Genomic DNA, 19,622 nt, shown 5'->3' with positions numbered 1-19,622 from the left:
GCTTTGAGGTTTGAATTCCATCTGAGCACCACAGTTTTGCCTACACCATATGTGACCAACAGCAGGTCATTAGTATTTTTTAAAGACTCTGTTTCTGCATAAGAACAACCTGAGCAACACGTTAGGCAAAAACAGGTACAGCAAAAAAGTGAGTGGCTAAGGAGGTCAGTGTTGAACATCTACTGCTGGTAAAGGTGAAGTTACTGGAAGAAATAAGAGAAATAGTCAAGCACAATATGAGGAGGGGTAAAAATCGTATCAAGCAAGTAGCTACATGATTACATTATCCTCTCAGGCTTACACTTGTCCTCCACAATTCTACCTATTTAAGCCTTCAGGTTTTCCTTTGAGCTCTCCACAGCAGTCATGTTCTCTTTGTGTTTGCACACACACACTATCCTGGCAGGGGAAGCAATTGTGCCGGAGTCCTTCACTTTATTATAGCTTTCAGGTTTCATTAACAAGCCTTAATGTGGACAGGATCTGCTAACCACTTGTGTCTGTCAGCGTAGGCACTCCAGTCCCTGCTCACAGCATGTGGATGCTAAGCAGGCAGTGAGCTCAACGCTGGGTGTTTCCTCTTCGCCTTCTGCCGTACTGAGATTTCTAAACTTCCAACAGGGCATTCTTTTTGCTTAATATTACAACAACTTATCAAAAAAAGCTTAATGTCTGTGCTGTCTCAAGAGTTTGAATGAAGGAACAAAATTGCCTTGGCTTCACAATTTGTTTACTGCAGCAAACAGCGCTTTCAGCCAATTGAACGAGTAGCTGGTAGGAACTGCACTGCCATTGCACAAATAAAGTTAAGAGGGCACACAGCATCCCAAAAGGCAGCATCCACAGACCTCACGGCTATATCAGGAAAATGGCTGGAGAACTATTTTGGACAGCTGCACACAATGACATCCCTCATTACAAAGCCTGTACATTTTTTTAAGGACAGATATTGGAAGAGTTGATCATTTCCTTAACACTTCTTGGCTGATGAGGACAGGCTGAGAGAGCTGGGGTTGTTCAGCCTGGAGAAGAAAAGGCATCATAGCGACCGTCCAGTACCTGAAGGGGCTACAGAGAGCTGGGGAGGGACTCCTTACAAGGGTATGGAGTGACAGGGGACAGGACAAGAGGGAATGGCCTGAAGCTCCGCCAGGGGAGGGTCAGGTTGGATATCAGAAAAAAATTCTTCACAGAAAGAGTCATCGGGCACGGGAACAGGCTGCCCAGGGAGGGGGTCGAGTCGCCTTCCCTGGAGGTGTTTAAGGAACGGGTGGATGAAGTGCTGAGGGACATGGTTTAGGGAGTGTTAGGAATGGTTGGACTCGATGATCCAGTGGGTCCTTTCCAACCTGGTGATTCTGTGATAGGACGAGGTGCAATGGGTATAAATTGGGAGAGGGGCAGATTTAGACCAGACATTAGGAGGAAATTCTTCCCCATGAGGGTGGTGAGGCCCTGTTCCAGGCTGCCCAGGGGAGCTGTGGCTGCCCCATCCGGGAGGGGTTCAAGGCCAGGCTGGATGGGGCTTTTGAGCAGCCTGAGCCAGTGGGAGGTGCCGCTCTAGGGAGTTGGAATTAGATTATCTTTAAGGTTCCTTCCAACCCAAACCATTCTGTGACTCTGTGAGTTGGTTCTCCGTCGGTTCCTGCGTTCCAGAGCGGATCACGGCCCACAGCCAGACCCCCGCTCCGAGGAGGGCGGGCGGCCGGGGGTGCTGCCGGCACTCACCATCGGGGGGCGCTCCCGCACTGCAGAACGCCGCGCGCCCTCTCTGCCACGGAGAAAGCCTGGGATGCACCTAAAACACAAGCAAAGCAGAGAGGACAAACGCTCAGTGCCGCCGGCCCGGCAGGACCCCAGCCCGGGGCCACCCCTGCCCCGCTCCCCACGCTCTGTACGGGCATCTCCTCCCCGCGCCCAGCGAACCCCAACCGCAGCGCCCGGAGCAGCGCCCTGCCCTGCCCCCGGCACCCTCAGCTTCACCTCCGAGGGCAGAACTGAACCCCTCTCTGGCATTTCTAAAGCCACGTTGAGCTCAGTTTGTGAGACCCGTTTACAGCACTACAAAAAGCGAAATCACACAACAGCACCGCTCTTCGAAGGTTAAAAAAGTTACAGTGGCAGAGAGTTGGGGATTAAGAGCTTCATTCTCAGGCTGTTTTCTATGCTGACATATTTTCCTTATCCTTACACAATGAAGCCAAAGTACAAGACACAAGCAGTAAACATATCTGTTCATAAAACAAATTGTTCAAGATAAACTCAAAAATTGATACCGAGCTATTAGTTCTCATGTTCTGAAACCTTGGCAAGGGACAATTTGTTCATGAAAAGCTAGAATCAGACTGATTTCAAGTCTGTCTTCTAGGATAAGTTGTTTTAGTTATACACCAACCCTCCTCCAGAAGTGGAATTACAATTCTAGTACAAAAGAGCCCAATTTTAAGAAAGAAAAAGGCACAATACCAGCTCTCATCTGTCTACAATGGAGAGACTTCAGTCACAAGTGCTCACGTTTTTCAACAGCTGCAGTCCAATATGAACATTCCTGCGGGCTGGGGTTTTTTTTTTTTGTTCGTTGATTCCCAAAACACAACTGTCAAACCTGCATTTCTATAAAAGTATCTCACACAAAGGGCTCGCTTTTAAAATAGATTTCTAATAGAAGTTTGCAGAAGTTCCTCTGCCAAATTGTCCAGACCTCCATATTTCATGTGGTTGCTTTTCAATAATCTACTTAAAATAGCTTTATCTGCTGCTTCAGTTTTCTTCTGAAGCCTGCTACGCAAATCAAGGATAGCTTCACCTACACAGCAGTGCCTATGGCCCAGGCGGTCAGTGCACAGACAGCTCTGGACATACCCTCTCAGTTCTGCTGCATCTACACTCCCTTTTTGTCACTCTTGACAATGAAAATCAGCAATTTTCAATTTTCCTCCTTGCCGTTGCATTTTCAGCTTTCCATGGTCCAGTCAAACAGGCAGTTCACAGGAAAACAGAACTGGGCATTAAACAGATATAACTGAACTTAGTAATGTTTTTTAAAAAAGAAAAAAAACCAAGCCCTATGTCTTTGAGAACCAAAGAGCAAATTTGGCTTTTTACATCTGAGAAATGTCAGTCTTCTGGACTGAGAAGCACCCATGTGCTACTGCTGAGCAACAAGGATCATACCTCACCTGAAGAAAAACAGGTTTAGAACTCAAAAACACCCAAGCAAAACACAGACAGCCTCACATCCTGGATAAATCCGGCTCTACTGTCTTGGCATCATTATTATATCATGAAGAGCGTCAGAAGCTTCAATGAGCAGAAGCCACACCACACGCAAGCCAGTTTTCAAAACCAAGTTTTACCTATGGAAGGGAAGCCTCTAGAGGAAGTTTCAAAAAAAAGACCTTTTCCTATTTGAAACCAGCAACTTCAATTTTAATCTTTCCAAAAATGGCATCAGAACAGATACAATAATAAGTAGGCTGAATTCATACAGTGAGACTCAAACCCTCCCATGAGAGAGCACTACGATAAAGCACTGCTTGCCTACTTATTTTACCTGATCCCATAGCAGAGCTGGCACTTTTAGATACGTCCTTTTCACTGCTTTACTCTTCCCTTTTACGCGACATTAATCATTTTTCTTATTAATCATTAATCATATTTCTGAAGTTCTGCACACTAAGAGCCTGCCTTTCTGCCAGATTTGCATGGCAGCCTATAAAAATTTAGCAGCGTTTCCAGGAAATCCTAAAGCCACTAAAACCAGCCTTATGCCATTGCAAAATAGCTATATGACTGAAAGATCTTATCAGCCAGCATCCGCAAAGACTCTTCCCCTAAGGCCATGAGGATTTGACAGCTGTAAGCTGTCTCCACAAGTCTCCTGCTCTCATACAGTGCAGGCAAGAAGAGGGAAAGGCAGCGGGTTGAAATGCAGGGCATGTTTGGTGACTCATCAAAAAGCTGAGGTGTCCCCAGATTTAACCTCTCTGACAATTCTTTCACTGTGATTCAAGTCTGAAGCATCTCTGTTTCATTAACCCCAGAGCCGTATGCTGCCATCACATCTTAGAGGAAGAAAGGCTGGTTAAGCTATACCTGTCTGTCACTCCGGCAGCCCTTAATGCTCCCTGCACCACACGCTGCTGTTAGACACTTCTTATCCAAGAAAACAGGTTCTAGTGGCTAGGAACAGAAAAAAAAAGAAAAAAATAACTCAGACTCAGCAGAGACTTAAATGTCATCTTCTGCCATCCAAGGTTAGCAAGAGCTTAAGGCATCATCCATCATTTTTATTCTTGAAGGGTAGTGGTTGTTTTAAAAGTGGGATGGAGAAAAATGTCTGAACCCTTTATCCGACGTCTGCAATTCACAGCTTTATGAAGAAAGTGCCCGAAGGCTGAAGCTCGGGACTGGAGCAGCATGGTGTAGAGGACAGAAACAGCTCACAGCTTCAGCAATTAACTGGAACAACTACATCCAGGTTTCAGATAAAGGATGAGATGAGAAGGACTTGTCCACCACTTCTTAAATAAGCAGTGTTTGGAGTGGCAACAGCAAAGCCAGGCTACTGAAATCAGAAGCTTTAAGCACCAAAACAACACTCTGAGTACCAAGAGATACAGGAATTCCCTTTTCAAATCCCTTCAGTCCCTTGCTTCACGCCTCAGCCCGAGGCTCAGGGTTATGCAGCAGCTTTGCTCCAATAAAGATTAAGGCACCAAGAGGAAAAAAAAATATCCCAGTCCTTTGTCTGCAACTAATTGTTCCATTATCTCCATATTGGACATTCCAAAGGCAGCAAGAACAGCACCTCTACAGCTTCTAATGTAGCTCTCCCAGGTCTACACGGGTGACAAGAGTACTGAAAGTCCTACTGGAAAAAAAAAAAGCGCCTTTTAGCTACCAGTGAGCACTGATGTGAAAAGAGGAAGAAATGGGGCAGAGCTCATGTTCTGCATTTTAGGTAACTGTCATGGCTAGATTGGTAACAACTTGAAGGATCCAAGACTCCATCTCTAATTAAAATCAGAAAAGAAGTTGTCCAGAAAAAAACCACTCCAAGCTTGAAAAAGGTAACTTCATCTAGAACACAAGTAAAACATGCTGCTAACTCATTACCTGGAGTACCAGTGCAGTAACAGCTGCACAGCTTTTGTGAAAAACAGAGCACTCTGTGTAGAAATTTTTTGCCATGAGCAAAATCTTTAAGAGACAGGTTTGCAAGCACTAGCTCCGGTGGCTATGTTAAATTTTATGAAGAGCCTCCTTTAAACGAGCCTGACTTAAGTCAGACATGAAGCAGCTCACCTTTTCCAACAAGCAATAGCTATTTTCCTCTCTATCCCAACTTTTGCAGCATGAAAAACTCTATGTGCTTCCTGGCTTTGACAGTGGTTATCCTAAAACCTCCTGGCCAAGCATCTCAGTAACAAAAATTGCTGCAAGCAATCACAGTAACCCAAAACACCCACCTCAAAAGCACTGAAAAGCTCCCTTTATCCATCTTGCCCTCACTGCAGGGCTCCAACTACTCCTGCTCCTGTACTCAGGCTGTTACATTTTGATGTAAATCTGCTGTCCAAGCTCCACGGTGCATAACTTCTCAAAACAGCTAAAATTTTTGTACCAGTAAGCTCCCACTGAATTTAAATGTATCTACCTGTGGATACACCTACCACCCAGCCAGCTGCTCTCCTGGGCCAGATGAAAGATGAAAAGCTGATGGGTCGGGATAAAGGTAGGGAGATCACTCATCCATCACCCTCACTGGGATAATGGATTTAGCCTGGGAAAAGTTGATTTACTGCAAGTGAATGTAGATACTAGCCAGAAACAGACAGACATGAACCCACCTTCCCCTCATCCCACCCATTTTTCCAGGATCCATTGACTCCATTGTTGCCAACTCCTTCCCCCAGCTTGAGGGTTGCAAGGGAATAGGGATTCCTTCTGGAAACATTTGTGCCACAGCCTGTGGGGGACCCCACACCAGAGCACAAGCAACAGGAGTGGCTCTGCCCTGGTACCTGGAGCACCTCTCCTCCTCCTGCCTCATAGCTTGCAGGGCTGCTCCTCACACTTTTTTTCCTCATTCCTTCATGTTTCCCAGCATTTTCCCCCCTTCTTTCCCTCAGTCTCCGCAAGGGCTGGGCTGTGCCTTGCCAGGGGCTGCCAGAACCTGCCCGGTAGCAGCAGGAACCCCTCAGCCCTTGGGCACTCAATACAACAACTATGAAAGCAAAGGCTGCAAATAAAGTCCTTCACTTAGGAACCAACACAGGGCTCTGAGAAGAGACAAGACCTTTTCAGCCCTCGGATGAGGTGGATGCCTACAGCTGTCCCTCCTCACGTGGCTCCAAGGAGACAGGGAGAAGACTTGTCAGTGGCGCTTACGTCCATGATACTGGCAAACAGGGATCCTGCTGCTGCCAGCACCCAGCCAGTTTCAAATGCCTTTTTCAGCATCCTCTCTGGCTTCCTCAGAAACCTCCACAGACATAAAATCAGGCCAGACTGGAATCGGAGATCTCTGCCTGCATCTCTCACCTCCTTCTTCACCACCTCCATTCTTTTGAGACATATGGACACCTTGGCCGGCTTCCAGGATCTCCCTTTGAAAAAAATCTTAAGTCTTCCTCTGAAATTTTTCAGTTTTCCCAGGGATTTATTCAAAATAAACAGTAAGCCAGTATGTAAGGCCTCCTCCAATGTTTTGCTATGGTGTCTGGTAAATAGTACATGAAATATTTCCTTCAAGACACACAACACGCTTCTGGTTGAGAGCCTGGTATGCAATCAAACAGCACTTGCTCTTGCAGGGGTAACATTCATAGAATCATAGAATCACCAGGTTGGAAGGGACCCACTGGGTCATCAAGTCCAACCATTCCTAACAGTCCCTAAACCATCAGCACCTCATCCGCCCATCACTTAAACACCTCCAGGGAAGGTGACTCGACCCCCTCCCTGGGCAGCTGTTCCAGTGCCCGATGACTCTTTCTGTAAAGAATTTTTTCCTGATGTCCAGCCCAAACCTCCCCTGGTGGAGCTTCAGGCCATTCCCCCTTGTCCTGTCCCCTGTCACTTGGGAGAAGAGCCCAGCTCCCTCCTCTCCACAACCTCCTTTCAGGCAGTTGTAGAGAGTAATAAGGTCTCCCCTCAGCCTCCTCTTCTCCAGGCTAAACAACCCCAGCTCTCTCAGCCGCTCCTCTTAAGACTTGTTCTCCAGCCCCTCACCAGCTTCGTTGCTCTTCTCTGGACACGCTCCAGAGCCTCAACATCCTTCTTGTGGTGAGGGGCCCAGAACTGAACACAGTATTCGAGGTGCGGTCTCACCAGTGCCGAGTACAGAAGGAGAATCACCTCCCTGGCCCTGCTGGTCACACCGTTTCTGATCCAAGCCAAGATGCCATTGGCCTTCTTGGCCACCTGGGCACACTGCTGGCTCATGTTCAGTCGGCTGTCAAACAACACCCCCAGGTCATTCTCCTCCGTGCAGCTCTCCAACCGCTCTTCCCCCAGTCTGTAGCGCTGCACAGTGTTGTTGTGCCCCAAGTGCAGGACCCGGCATTTGGCCTTGTTGAACCGCATGCCATTGGTCTCGGCCCAGTGGTCCAGCCTGTTCAGATCCCTTTGGAGCCTCCCTGCCCTCCAGCAGATCCACACTTCCTCCCAGCTTAGTGTCATCTGCAAACTTGCTAAGGGTGCACTCAATGCCTTCATCCAGGTCATTGATAAAGACATTGCACAGGGCTGGACCCAGTACCGAGCCCTGAGGAACCCCACTTGTGACTGGCCTCCAGCTGGAGTTAACTCCATTGACCACCACTCTCTGGGCCATCCAACCAGTTTTCAACCCAGGAGAGTGTGCGCCCATCCAGGCCAGAGGCTGACAGTTTCTGAAGCAGAATGCTCTGAGAAACTGTGTCAAAGGCTTTACTGAAGTCCAAGAAGACTCCATCCACAGCCTTTCCCCTATCCAGTAGTTGAGTCACTTTGTCACAGAAGGTGATCAGGTTAGTTTGGCATGACCTGCCGTTCGTGAACCTGTGTTGACTGGACCTGATCACCCGGTTCTCTTGCATGTGCTTCATGATAGCACTCAAGATCACCTGTTCCATGACTTTCCCCGGCACTGAGGTCGGGGGAAGGCCTGTAAGCCAATTGTGGCCTTCAAACCACATTGCTTTGCTGTCTTGTGTCATTTGACCAGAGGGGTGAGCGTGGCAGGGAATGCCCTTGTACCTGGGAGCTCTACAATACTGAGCACAACTTTTGTGAGGAGTCAAGACTGCTGCCTTTTTAAACGACACAGCTCGTCCCCCAGGCCCTGAGCATTTGCCTAAACCTCACTGGTTTGAACTCAATTCTTCCTCTCTGCCAGCACACCCTTACTCACATCCCACTCAAGAGGTCAGATTTTGCCCCAAAAAGAACCTTTCGCACCTGCTGCCTCCATAGGGCAACATTTCTATGGATGAAGGTCAAGCAAATGAGAATCTGTCTGAACTGCAGTGCTGCTCCTCTTGGGTTTTGTTTTGCTTTTTTTGTTTATTTAAAATCAGGCTGAGGAGATGGACATAAAAAAGGCGATGCCAGTAACATGTGGGAAGTGTTAATCTTTGCATTTGGAAGCACCTCATACGACATACACATTAGCAAATGGTCTTCATTTGCCACGCTTCCCTTTGCCACCTGAATTTTCCCTTCTTTCAGCATTATTACAGAGCTTCATCACATCTGCTAGGAAAGGAACATAAACAGGAGGTGAGCTATAAATACGCCCTTCTCATCCTGCTTCCTTTGCCCATCTGCCTAAAAAAAAAGAAAACACCCCACAAAAGACCAGGTAATCCACAGTGTCCAGGAAGAGGCAGGGGTAGGAGAAAGGAAGGTCATTGAACCCTTCTCCCCTGCATTACTGCTGTAGTAAAGATGCTGCAATGATGGGGTTTGTAACAGGAACACCCCTTGCTTTTGATGGCTTTGACAGAGCCTCTTGGGGGCAAGAGAGGGAAGAGGAGGTGATGAAAAGGAAAAAGTTTAACAGAAATATTAAGCACATTTGTCAAGCAATCTCCCTGCTGCTTCCCTTGCCACAATCCACACCAATGCCCCCTAACAACAACAAAAACCCACAAATCAAAAGCTTTCCTCAGTCTATATCCTGAATTTTGTTTCAAATAACTTACAGAAACAACTGCACTATACCTACTCTACTTGAAACAGATGAGAGCCATGGTACAGCAGACCACCACACTCCTGCTCCCACCTGAACTCTGCACGGAACCAGAACATTTCCTTTGCTGTTTGTGATGCCAGAGCACGGTTTCACTACTAAACTATTTTGGCTTTACTGGAGAAGGATGGTTTGAATTCCTTTTCTATAATACAGCTGTCACAGACATGGGAAAACAGACAAGAATTTTAATACCCTTGCATTCTAAAGGTTTGAAAACCAGAAACTAAACAAGGTACCATGATACACTGAATCTCCTGTCAGCTTTGAAAGCTGAGCACAAAGACAAGGCAGAGCTGAATTCCTTTCCCCCAGTTTCCAGATTCATTGCTTGCACCTTCCTATACTGAAAAGGATGGTACCTCTCTTCTCAAACAAAAGGGGCTTCCAACCTTAGTTTAAAAAGCTGTTTGCAGTATTTAACCAGTTTTGATCCCACTGGTTTCAGGGTGGGATCTCAGCCATTTGCAGCGGAAGATTGATTGTATAACCAGACAGAGAGAAGGAATCGGATGCCTCTCAGCAATACCCCCAAGGCACCTGACTGTTGTTTGGATTTTTTTCCGGTTTGTTTTCTGCCTCTAGCAATGAGCAACCACGCTAAGTCCTGTTGGTCTTTGTTCTGGCCAGTTTAAAAGAAGAACTGTTATCCCTCTTTTCCCACCTTGTTGTCATACTGCATAAAGAGCTTTCCAGCAGGAAATTCAGCTTACTGACACATCCCTGGCCCTTCCAACACCAGGAATGAAACAATAAGCAGAGTTATGAGGTGAGATTTCCACAAGTGCGAGGAAATTCCTTCTGCCTTGGCGCATGCTGAAGAACAGCCAACTTGCACTGGTTTTCCAGGGAAATAAACTCAGAAATGAGGGAAACTTGCTTTCAGCTCCTGAAAAGAAACAGGAGCTTGCAACTTTGGATTCAGTGCCAGCATGCATACAGCTTCAGCGAAGCCACACGCTCCGAAACAGAGACAGGTGCAACATCCTGCAAGCCATAACAGCCAGTACAGTGCAGGACTGAGGGAAATCTTATTTCCTGCTTGTTTTCCTGCAGGGAAGTACACCATTAACAGCCCTCTCATCTAACCTTACCCGGGTTGGTCTAAAAGGGAAACTGGTGGAAAAGAAAAGCAAGTAGACTTTGTCTCTCTCTGTCCAAGGCATTCCTCTGCAGTTTCTTTGTACGCAAAGTCACATCCATTCAGTCTGAGCATTAAAGACAAAAATTACTTCCTTCAGGGTAAGGGTGGAGACAACTTTAAGATCAAATCTTATGAGGCATTTAGTTGAGGAGTTCAAAAGTATTGTAAGACCCAGGAGTGACGGATACATTTTACAGATCCTCTCACACTCAGTTCAGGTCCTCAACAAAACCCACAGGTTTGATGAACAGCTGCAGGTATCTGTGGCCAAACAACACTGGCCAGGTTTCTTCTGTAAGAAATACTGAAGCTCAGGACATTCAGCTGGCTGTGCTTCTTCCTCGTCTACTTTGGGTGTCCATCAATTTGCTGCCATGTGTGATGAGTACAGTGAAAAACAATCCTGTTGCTCCTCTCACACACACGTCTTATAACGAAGCCCTGGGAAAATCTTCCATTTGATTAAGAGTGGATGCCTGATATTTTGCCCCCTAGATACGCTGTCTGCTTTAACATTTGTTACCATGCACCTCTGACTTTTAAATCGCTGATGTTCCCCAGCAACTTATCATCTTATGAGAGCAACAAAAGGAAAAAAAATGCCAACAAAAATATACGGACATTTTAAAGCCACTGTTTTCTTTTGTTACCAGAAAACAGATCAAGGAAACCTCTGAGTAAACATAATATTCCTATATGTTAGCGTTTAATATCGTCTAGTTAACGATGTAGCTTGTACCTGACTATTTTGCAGGCTGACCTCCTGAGAGAGGAAAGGGCACAGTGCTCACCTCCTGTGTGCCACTGGCATGTGCTAGAGAAAGCAACTCCAAAGTCAAACACAAGTGAAGGGCAGCGCTCTGCAGCAACAGATCTTCATTGACACTAATGAAGCACACCAAGAAGACAAACATACTTATTTTGAACCTGATTAGTCAAAATGGCACATTACACGCAAATTTAAAGGCTTCCCAGTTAGAATTTCTTCATCTCATCTCACCTGGCCTCTCTGTGAGGAGTTAGGAAATAGGAGCTGACCCTTCCGTACAGCAAAAGAGCAGCCCTGGGGTACCCCAAAGCATTTTGTGTAGTTTCAGAAATGCAAACGGAGCATTATCTCCCAAGCTCCACAGCAGCATTGTGTTACAGGGAGGACAGTGAGGAGCCACTTTGGTCCTACTCCTCTGGAGGAGAAAAGCATTTATCATCTGTGGGACTGCATCCCAAAATCCCCTGTTCCCAAACTTGGCAGCGAGTGGGTTCTACTGGAACTACAGTGCCTGCACTGACTTACTTCATCAATCTCTAGAAAGAGATGGAGGAGTCCCAGAGATCAAAAGGGTTTTATTTAATTGACCACTGATAAAGGAAATTACTGTAACAGCATCCCCAGCAGCACCTACTGGCTCAAAGCTATTCATTTCAGTGTCTCCAGCATGGAATTCCTGTGCTACAGGAGGGACCAATGTAATTAAATTTCCATGGCTGAAAGTAGGACAGAGGCACTAACAGCTAAACTAGGTTTGAGGAACTCTAACAGCTGAACCCCTCCTCGCAAAGGGCTGCTTCTCGCTGTCCAGTGCCACTGCAGAGCCCACGCCAGGCCCTCCTCAGCCCCAACTCATTCTGTCACTTCCTGCACCTCCCTCCACTGTCACAGGTATATAGACACATGCACTACGCACAAAGACGCCTTTAGTTTATATAATCATTAATTAAGTCAACAGATCTTAGTTAGGTCACTAGTAAAAGTCAAACAGCCCAAACACTTTCCCACACTGTCAATGGTTATCAAGTTATCTGCTACCAGTATTTACGATAAACGAGGATTATAGAGGAGCATTATGAAAGGAGTCACCAAATATTTGGCTCCACTTTGGTTTTTTTTGGTTTAAAAACATTTTCTACTAATTCCATATCTTCCAGATGACAAGAATTGTTTCAATAGCATTTTAATTGCAATTTTTCAAATTGTTTCAGCTCAAGTATTTTTCTTTTGATTTAAAAACCCAGAACATAACATTTACCGTGTTTATACCTCTAACCATCTACAATTTTTTCCCACAGAAACTGTAGCAGCTTCATTCAAGAAAAATAAGTCACAAGAAAGATCCAACACTAAACAAATCTGTTTTCAACAGCCAGTCCTGAAAAGTTGATTTGAACTACTCGCCAAGTTATGGTCTGAAAACCACAAGTCAGACAAGTCAGCATGCTACAAAGGGTTGGCTGTTCACACTTCTCTCCAGTATGAATACTGAGGCTTAATTCATATTTAGAGACTGAGAAGCCTTAGAAACAATGCACTAGAAAAATGACTATTTTTCTAGTCAGTAGGAGGATTTAAGAATTAACAGCCCTGGGAAAAGAGATTATCCTGGGAGAGGGGGATTTTGAATGGAAAGTAATGGCAGATCTTTGGCTCAGTCACTTCCTTAAAGCTTTCCCAAATGAATTAAATAGGGTTAAAAATATTGTGATAGGTGCTCAGTGGCCTAGAAGGTGGCAATTTACAGTTTGGCTCTGAATTATATAAGCTGTCAGAGACACCTTTACAGTTTGTATTTTCATTGACAGTCTCAGCTAGTTAATGAAAATGGAATCGTACTACTTGGGAAAAATAAATATACTCACAAAACGGAGAAAAAAAACCCACCAGGGAACAAACACAAAGGGACAGGGATCAAGGTGACACAAGCATGTGTTTTGGTCCAGCAAGGAGGCTGGCTCAGCTCTTCCAGAATAGGACACTCCCGATTCTTCTCTTCCCAAGAACTTTTTTTATGCTTTCTCACTACAGTAAACAGACCTGGGAACCAAGACTTTACTTTCGATCCGCTGCTAATTATTCTTTCAGCCTTGGATATCATGTTTCTCCTCTCCAGGGACAGTCTGAGGAGCCCAGAGAGCACTGCCTGCCACCACTGTCCTGTCTCTCACAGCACCCCAGCCTGCGCTCCGGTAAGCGGCATAAAGCCCCTCCGTTTCCCTGATACATCCACCTCCTTCCAAAAATTCCACCCTTACCTGGGTGTCAGATGGCAAGCAAGAAACCCAAAACCTTCCCCCCACAACCACCCAGCAAGTGGTTACAGAACCTTCATGGCACTGGAGACAAGTTACACTGCCATTCGGCCGTGCTGCCTGTATTCCAGGGACTTCACACGTGCAAGCAAGAACAGGCTAAATGTGTTGGAACATTTAGCAAGGCCTTCGCCAGGATGAGTCGGTCGGTTTGGGTTGGTCCTTAATGAGGAAAGCTATACAGCAAGGCCACTTCTCACTTTAAGATGTCTTCATCTTAAAGCAGGTGTAGTTTCCACCCGAGGCTTGCTGCAGTCTTGTTTTGGCTGTATCGAGTGAACAAGTGATGCGGAGAGCAGGTCGACGCTGCTGACGTACTGGCAGGATTCTGCCTTCTTGTCAAAGCAGCTTTTCTGCTCATCAAGTCTGCTGGGTTCACAGTTCTCCATCTTGTACTTACACCAAGACACAGCTCGCAATCTATCTCCGAAATACCCATCAACAAGCTTAGAAAAGCCAAACACAAAGGGAGAATGAGTCAGGTTTATGACTCTACTACAGTTTGTTTCTTTCATCCCTGCATGTTTATGCTGCTTCACTGAGAGCTGAACTGGATCAAAACAACTTGTACGTAAGCCACAAGCTTCCAGCTGCTGGCCATGATTATTTCCAACTGGATCTGCTAAAGGCTTGCATGTCCAGAAATATCCTCACGACAGTGAGGGCAGATTCCTCTTATAATGATATTTTTTAGTTTGTTACTGACCCAAGAGAGAAAGCAGCAAGGCAGTACTAGTTAAGTGTTCAGACACTTCCAAACCAAATGGTTTATAGTTGCAGACACCAGGTCCCCTGATAGCACTCTCAAACTGATTCAGGTAGCACACAAAGCTTCGGTTTTCCCAGCACAGCAGTGAAAACACATTAGTCATTAAGAAAGCATTAAGAGAAAGACTAAAATCACTGACTGTAGGCAGTGTGAGTGGCCGTCCAGTGGAATAGCAGGCAATTCCACAAAAGAGCTCTATAAAACCAGTGGGAAAGCAAAATAGTTTTAGACACATAAACCAGTAATACTTACTTGAAGATCACTAATTTCATAGGGAAAAGTCACGATGGAAACCAAAAACATGCTCAAAGCATGATTTGAAAAGAAGTAGCCAGCAAAACAAGGAACACAGGTCAGGGCCTTGCTACAACGCTGCATGGCATGCACCAACTGCAAAACATTATTTCAGGAATATTAAACCACAGCAGATCCACTCAGACAGAGTACATCTCACATAGATGTCAAGAAGAGATTGTTGTCCACAGACAAGCAGGATTTCTGTGGTGGCTTTCGGAATAACCTTGTGCTATTATCAATAAGGAAGTTGTACGGCAAACAAAAATGCTTTTACATTGTGCCCACTATGGGGGCAAGGTATTTCAGCTTAAAGAGCCAAGGGACTCCCATAATTCAAGAACATAAGTATTATCCTGGAAAAAATAAATGCATGGGAAAGAGTCAAGACCAAGTTATAACAGCAAGAGTTTCAATACAGTCTGTGAAGTCACACCAGGACAGTCACTATTCTCCTCTTCGGACAATTTTCTTTTCCCATTCCTTCTCCAAGGAATATTTGTTCCAATAGGTCTGCAGACGAGCAACAGAATTAACTGAAGTTCACCAGATCTTCTGGTGGTACTGGGAGGTTCTCAGCTTGCAACAGCTACAAAGATATTTATGAAGTTAAGCTGCATGGCAAGACTGAGAACACTGGCCTGTTCCAGCCTTTCTGAAGCACAGCATCACCAATTCTGAGCTGTCACCAGCCTCTACTTACAGTAGGGGGCTGTCACCATCATACACTTCACCAAACACAGTATTTCAACAACCATAATAAAGAGATACAGTAACACAGTTTTACAGGCTAGAATTAGTCAATTAGTGGTCACCAGTCTGGGAACATTTATAAGCAAGACCTGCTCTGTTTCTCACGGTAGGTGCAATTTCTTAACCATGCACAGTAAACACATAAGCAAGTTTGACAGACCAGTATCACGCAGTAATAAGTCTAATTAATAATCACTGCTATTGTCCTTGCCTTCTTCCTTGCCTATTGTAAAAAGGAAAGATGGATTTCAATTTAGAGCACTAAGTTTAATGAGTTTGACACCATGACTCTGGATTAGCAAACTCTTGCCAAAACTTTCATCCTCCAGGCTACCGAAAAAGGCAGAAAAGCACTATCTCCAAAAGCACTGGACAACCACCACCCTTGTAGTTTTGGGGGGTAGTGGGAAAAGCCATTCACACATTTGTAGGAAAGCATGTGGCAGTTGAGAGGACTTCTTCTGGGAGAGGGAGTTTTCCCACACAGGCTTCATTCTTAACTTGGCTAATTTGAAACTCCCGTTTTGGAGTTCTGAATCTTCCAGACAGAAAGTCTTGCCTAAGGAATAAAAAGATTAAATACTTGGCTTTACCAAAGGAGCAGGAACTCTAGGAAAGCATCCCATCCGAATCATTCCTCTTAGGCAACCGTCAGATCTCTATGCAATTTCCCTGGACAGAGGCAGCCTCTCTCATTTTTAACCCCCAATTCCCACCCCCCACCCCCAATCCTCCTCATCCCTGCCAACTGAGAGCCACGAGCATGCCAAGCCAACTCAATTTCACTGATTCATGTTATGGATGTTATCAGCACTGCGGTCCCTTGTTGCATACCAGGCAGTTGGCATCAGCTGCAGAAGCCCCCGTGGATGTGTTTTTCACAGCCACCTCCCCCTGCCAGGTCACACTTGAGGCCCCGCAGCCTTTTAGAGGCCCACCTCGTACCCTTTTAGTACTGGGAGATGAAAGGCCCTGTAGGACTGTCTTTATTTAAAATAACTGAGCAGGAGACTCAGCACCTCCGATACATGCTGGTTTAGGTGGTGCCTTATTTCTGAGTAAGAATAACAAGCACACATGGACTTTGTATGAGAGGAGGTTAGAAAGTTAAACAGAAATAAGGCGTGCACAGACCAAAATAGATTTAAATAAGCTTTCCCACACTATTTTCAGCACAGCAAGAGGCTTAAAATGCTCATTCTGATCTAGGTAGAGGTAACTCACGCAAGTGTCGGGCTCACCTTTCTGGGTGACATGAACTTCCTCTCATGCCTCAGCACTTCCCAGAACTGCAATCTCTTTCCCTGCTTCCCTTCTCCTCTGATGAGCCCAGATTTCTGTGATTCTCAATGTAATTAGGAGATAATTTTAACTCTGTCACCAGACTGATTGCACTCACGCTCAAATGCGCTATTAAGCAAATCATTAGCTGACACGTGGCATCTTTTCCATCTGACAGAGCAATGCTGTTTTGGGGAGGACGGGGGGAAAGAGGACTCCAGAGGAGCAACCGCTGTCCTTAGATGGCACAGGCATGCAACTACAGCTGTTAAAGCTCTGCTTGGGGAACCATGTATGCTTGATCGAGGGCAAGACGAGCAGCTGTAACTTCAGTCCAACCCGCTTGACGTCCTGCATCCAAAGTGACCTGTGAAGAACAACCCAGCAGCTAGATGCTGGAGCCATTGCAGGGTAACCCTGAAGTCTGAGACTTTGTGGCATGTTCTAGCAAAGGGTGTGAGAGCACATCAGCTCCAGCTTGGAAATGCGTCTTTATATTTGTACCATATCAGGAGAAAATACAGCATTTGCTGCTATCTGAAAAGGGCTCCTGTGCCTCACAGCTATTTGGAGGCACACTAGTTCAAACAAATACAAAGTTAGACAGCGTGCTGTCTAGCGAGAAGCTTGTTTCAAAAACCAGGCTACAGCTGGCTAAGTTCTATGAAGAGAGTGTATTTCCACTTATTCCACCTGGATCGCAAATTAAGTAAAGTACAGAGTAAGAAATCATTTAACAAAAATGTTAAATTGTCAGATCATCAAGCAGCCTTAAACAGGCGAGTTCAAAACAGCTATTGTCTCCTCCTAGGAAAACCTTCTGTCCAAATAGAAATTTGCAGGGAGGAACCACTCCGCAAGCCTATGACACCAAGGGCTCGTGCTGCAGCAGCCACAGCTCCTCAATTTGCCAACTCCCTGCTTAGCAGCTGCTCCAGCAGCTCCCTGCCTCCACACCTTGCCTTTGAACCACCACGTCTCTCCTCCTTGTTGGTACGTGAATGAAAGGCAGTGACAAAGTCCAGGTCCTGTAGCAGTGGATTTATAACCACAACCACAGGCATTTTGCAGTCTGGCCCATGACCAAAATCACCCAAAAATGTAGTGTTATTTCTGAGCTGTGAACACCTTCTTTCCTACAGATCCTGTTTGCTCAGCTGAGGTTCCTCAAAATTCACATCTGCCTTGCTCCATATAAAATTTGACCTAGTTATTTGTTTTCTCTCTAGATACTTTGCAGCTTAATTCTAAGGCTACACACAAAGAACAGACACGAAAGACTCCATTTCAAAGAAAGAAGGTCCTGAGAAGTTGTTGGCCGAGAGTGAAAACCCAAGCTACACCAACACGTCCAACCCACATGTGTCAAACCCACGGAGCAGCGGGGCTGGCCAGCTTTCTGGCTTTACACACAGCCAGAGTGACATCAAGTTTCTCCTCAAACGTTTCTCATGCTTCTCCCCAGATGTGAAGATCTGGGAACATGAGTTTGCTCAAGCAGACGTTTCCATGATGAACTGTCTTCTGCACAGCACCTGGCTTTTTCTGATACCTGGGAACAATAAGGAAAAGCTCACTTGTAGCAGGGGTTGAAGTAATAATGGAGGCTTTAATCTAGTGTCACTGTTTGCTCTTCACAGAAGGTCCATTTTACAGCAGCCATTCGGGTGACTGGCACCTTTTCTTTTCCTCTCCTATGTGCTACAGCACCTGGGAAGAAGTCTGATACAGAGAACAAGCAAAGATAGTCCATATCCCTTAAAAGAAATCTCACGTGACAGAAATCACTAACGTATACACACAATGAATGTTTCTCATACTGTTTTACCATATCGCAAGACAAAAAACACCCACCAAGGTTTCTTGCAAGCCAATCACAGTTATCCTTTCCCCCCTCTTTTTGCCATAAAAGCAGAGTTCACAGTCCCAGGCCATAGAGAAGCAGCTACGCAGCTGGGGAACCAAGTCAAATTCCAGATGGGCTTTTCAAGGTCTCCTTTACTGACTCGACCTTAAAATACACCACAGACCGTCAGCGCTTTGCTGATCACTGCAGCAGCTCTCTGCCTTAATGTGCCAGCCGAGCAGAGGTGCTGGGTTCACGGGGCAGGGGGCCTGAGCATCTCAGGATCAGTCCCCGTGGCCACCTGAGGAGTGACCTCTGCTGCCACAGAACAAACTGCATAGATAGGAAAAAGTACTCCAAGTCAGCTGGATTGCTCCGACATTGTTCCTGACAGCACATGTGATTTGTACAGATACAACATTTTGCAAGAGGATGAGTGTTTCAAGCCCCTGCCACCATCATTTCTGCAGCCATCATCTGGGAGCGGCTTTAATGGCTATCAACAAGAACGAGAATAGCAAATTCATGACTTATCAAAAGCAGTACAATTCGGGCAGCTAGTGGATGTCCATGCCACTAAAACATGAACAATTTTGTAGAACCCTCCACAAGCTAAAAGAGCTTTTTACTTTTTTTTTAAATTATGAAAGAAAAATGAGGGGCTTCAGGTAGCCCAAGGGCATTATAAACATTAATAAACCAAAACAAAATCCACAAATACGAGCAAGAGGACTATATTACTATATAGTAATACAGTAACATCATTCAATTTACTGCATGCAGCAAGCAACCAGTAGGAGTCATGCATGCATGCAGGACAAGGGAGGTTTTATTCAAAAATATGTATTTCAGACTGTTATTTTCCAGTACTTTTTTTAGAGCACAGCTTGCAAACAAGCAGCAAGCCTTCAGTAACAGTCAAGCAAACCTTTGCAGTCCATGCGGCACCCACATCAAACACACAGGGAAGTGTCTAAAGCTGTAGCCACACTACAGTTCTGAACAACAGGCCCGCTAGTGACCAACACAAAGCTGGGGGTAGCCTGCCTTTCAGGTCAGTCACCCATTTCTGTGCAAAATAAAGTGGGGCCAAGCACCTTCAAAGCACCCTCGTGTGTCTGTCAGGCACTACAGTGGAAGGAGCTCAGCTCCTACAAGCACCAGCTCTGTTGTCACCCTGAACATCTCCACAAGCCCTCTGCAGGCAAAGCTA

At 45.6% G+C, this 19,622-nt stretch overlaps 1 protein-coding gene across 2 annotated transcripts in view; it reads right to left on the bottom strand.

Moving 5' to 3' along the window:
* The window catches only part of MCU (mitochondrial calcium uniporter), a 97,815-nt gene that overhangs the window by 13,220 nt on the left and 64,973 nt on the right, over positions 1–19,622 (bottom strand). For both annotated transcript variants that reach the window (XM_054071228.1, XM_054071229.1), the window contains exon 2: positions 1,729–1,798. In XM_054071228.1, the coding sequence (XP_053927203.1) occupies positions 1,729–1,798 (70 nt within the window). The remainder of the gene's footprint in view (positions 1–1,728; positions 1,799–19,622) is intronic.

Source organism: Cuculus canorus, chromosome 7 (assembly GCF_017976375.1).
Source record: "Cuculus canorus isolate bCucCan1 chromosome 7, bCucCan1.pri, whole genome shotgun sequence".
Lineage (NCBI taxonomy): Eukaryota > Metazoa > Chordata > Aves > Cuculiformes > Cuculidae > Cuculus > Cuculus canorus.
The sequence above is the reverse complement of the archived record's forward strand: the minus strand, read 5'-3'. Positions and strand labels throughout refer to the sequence as shown.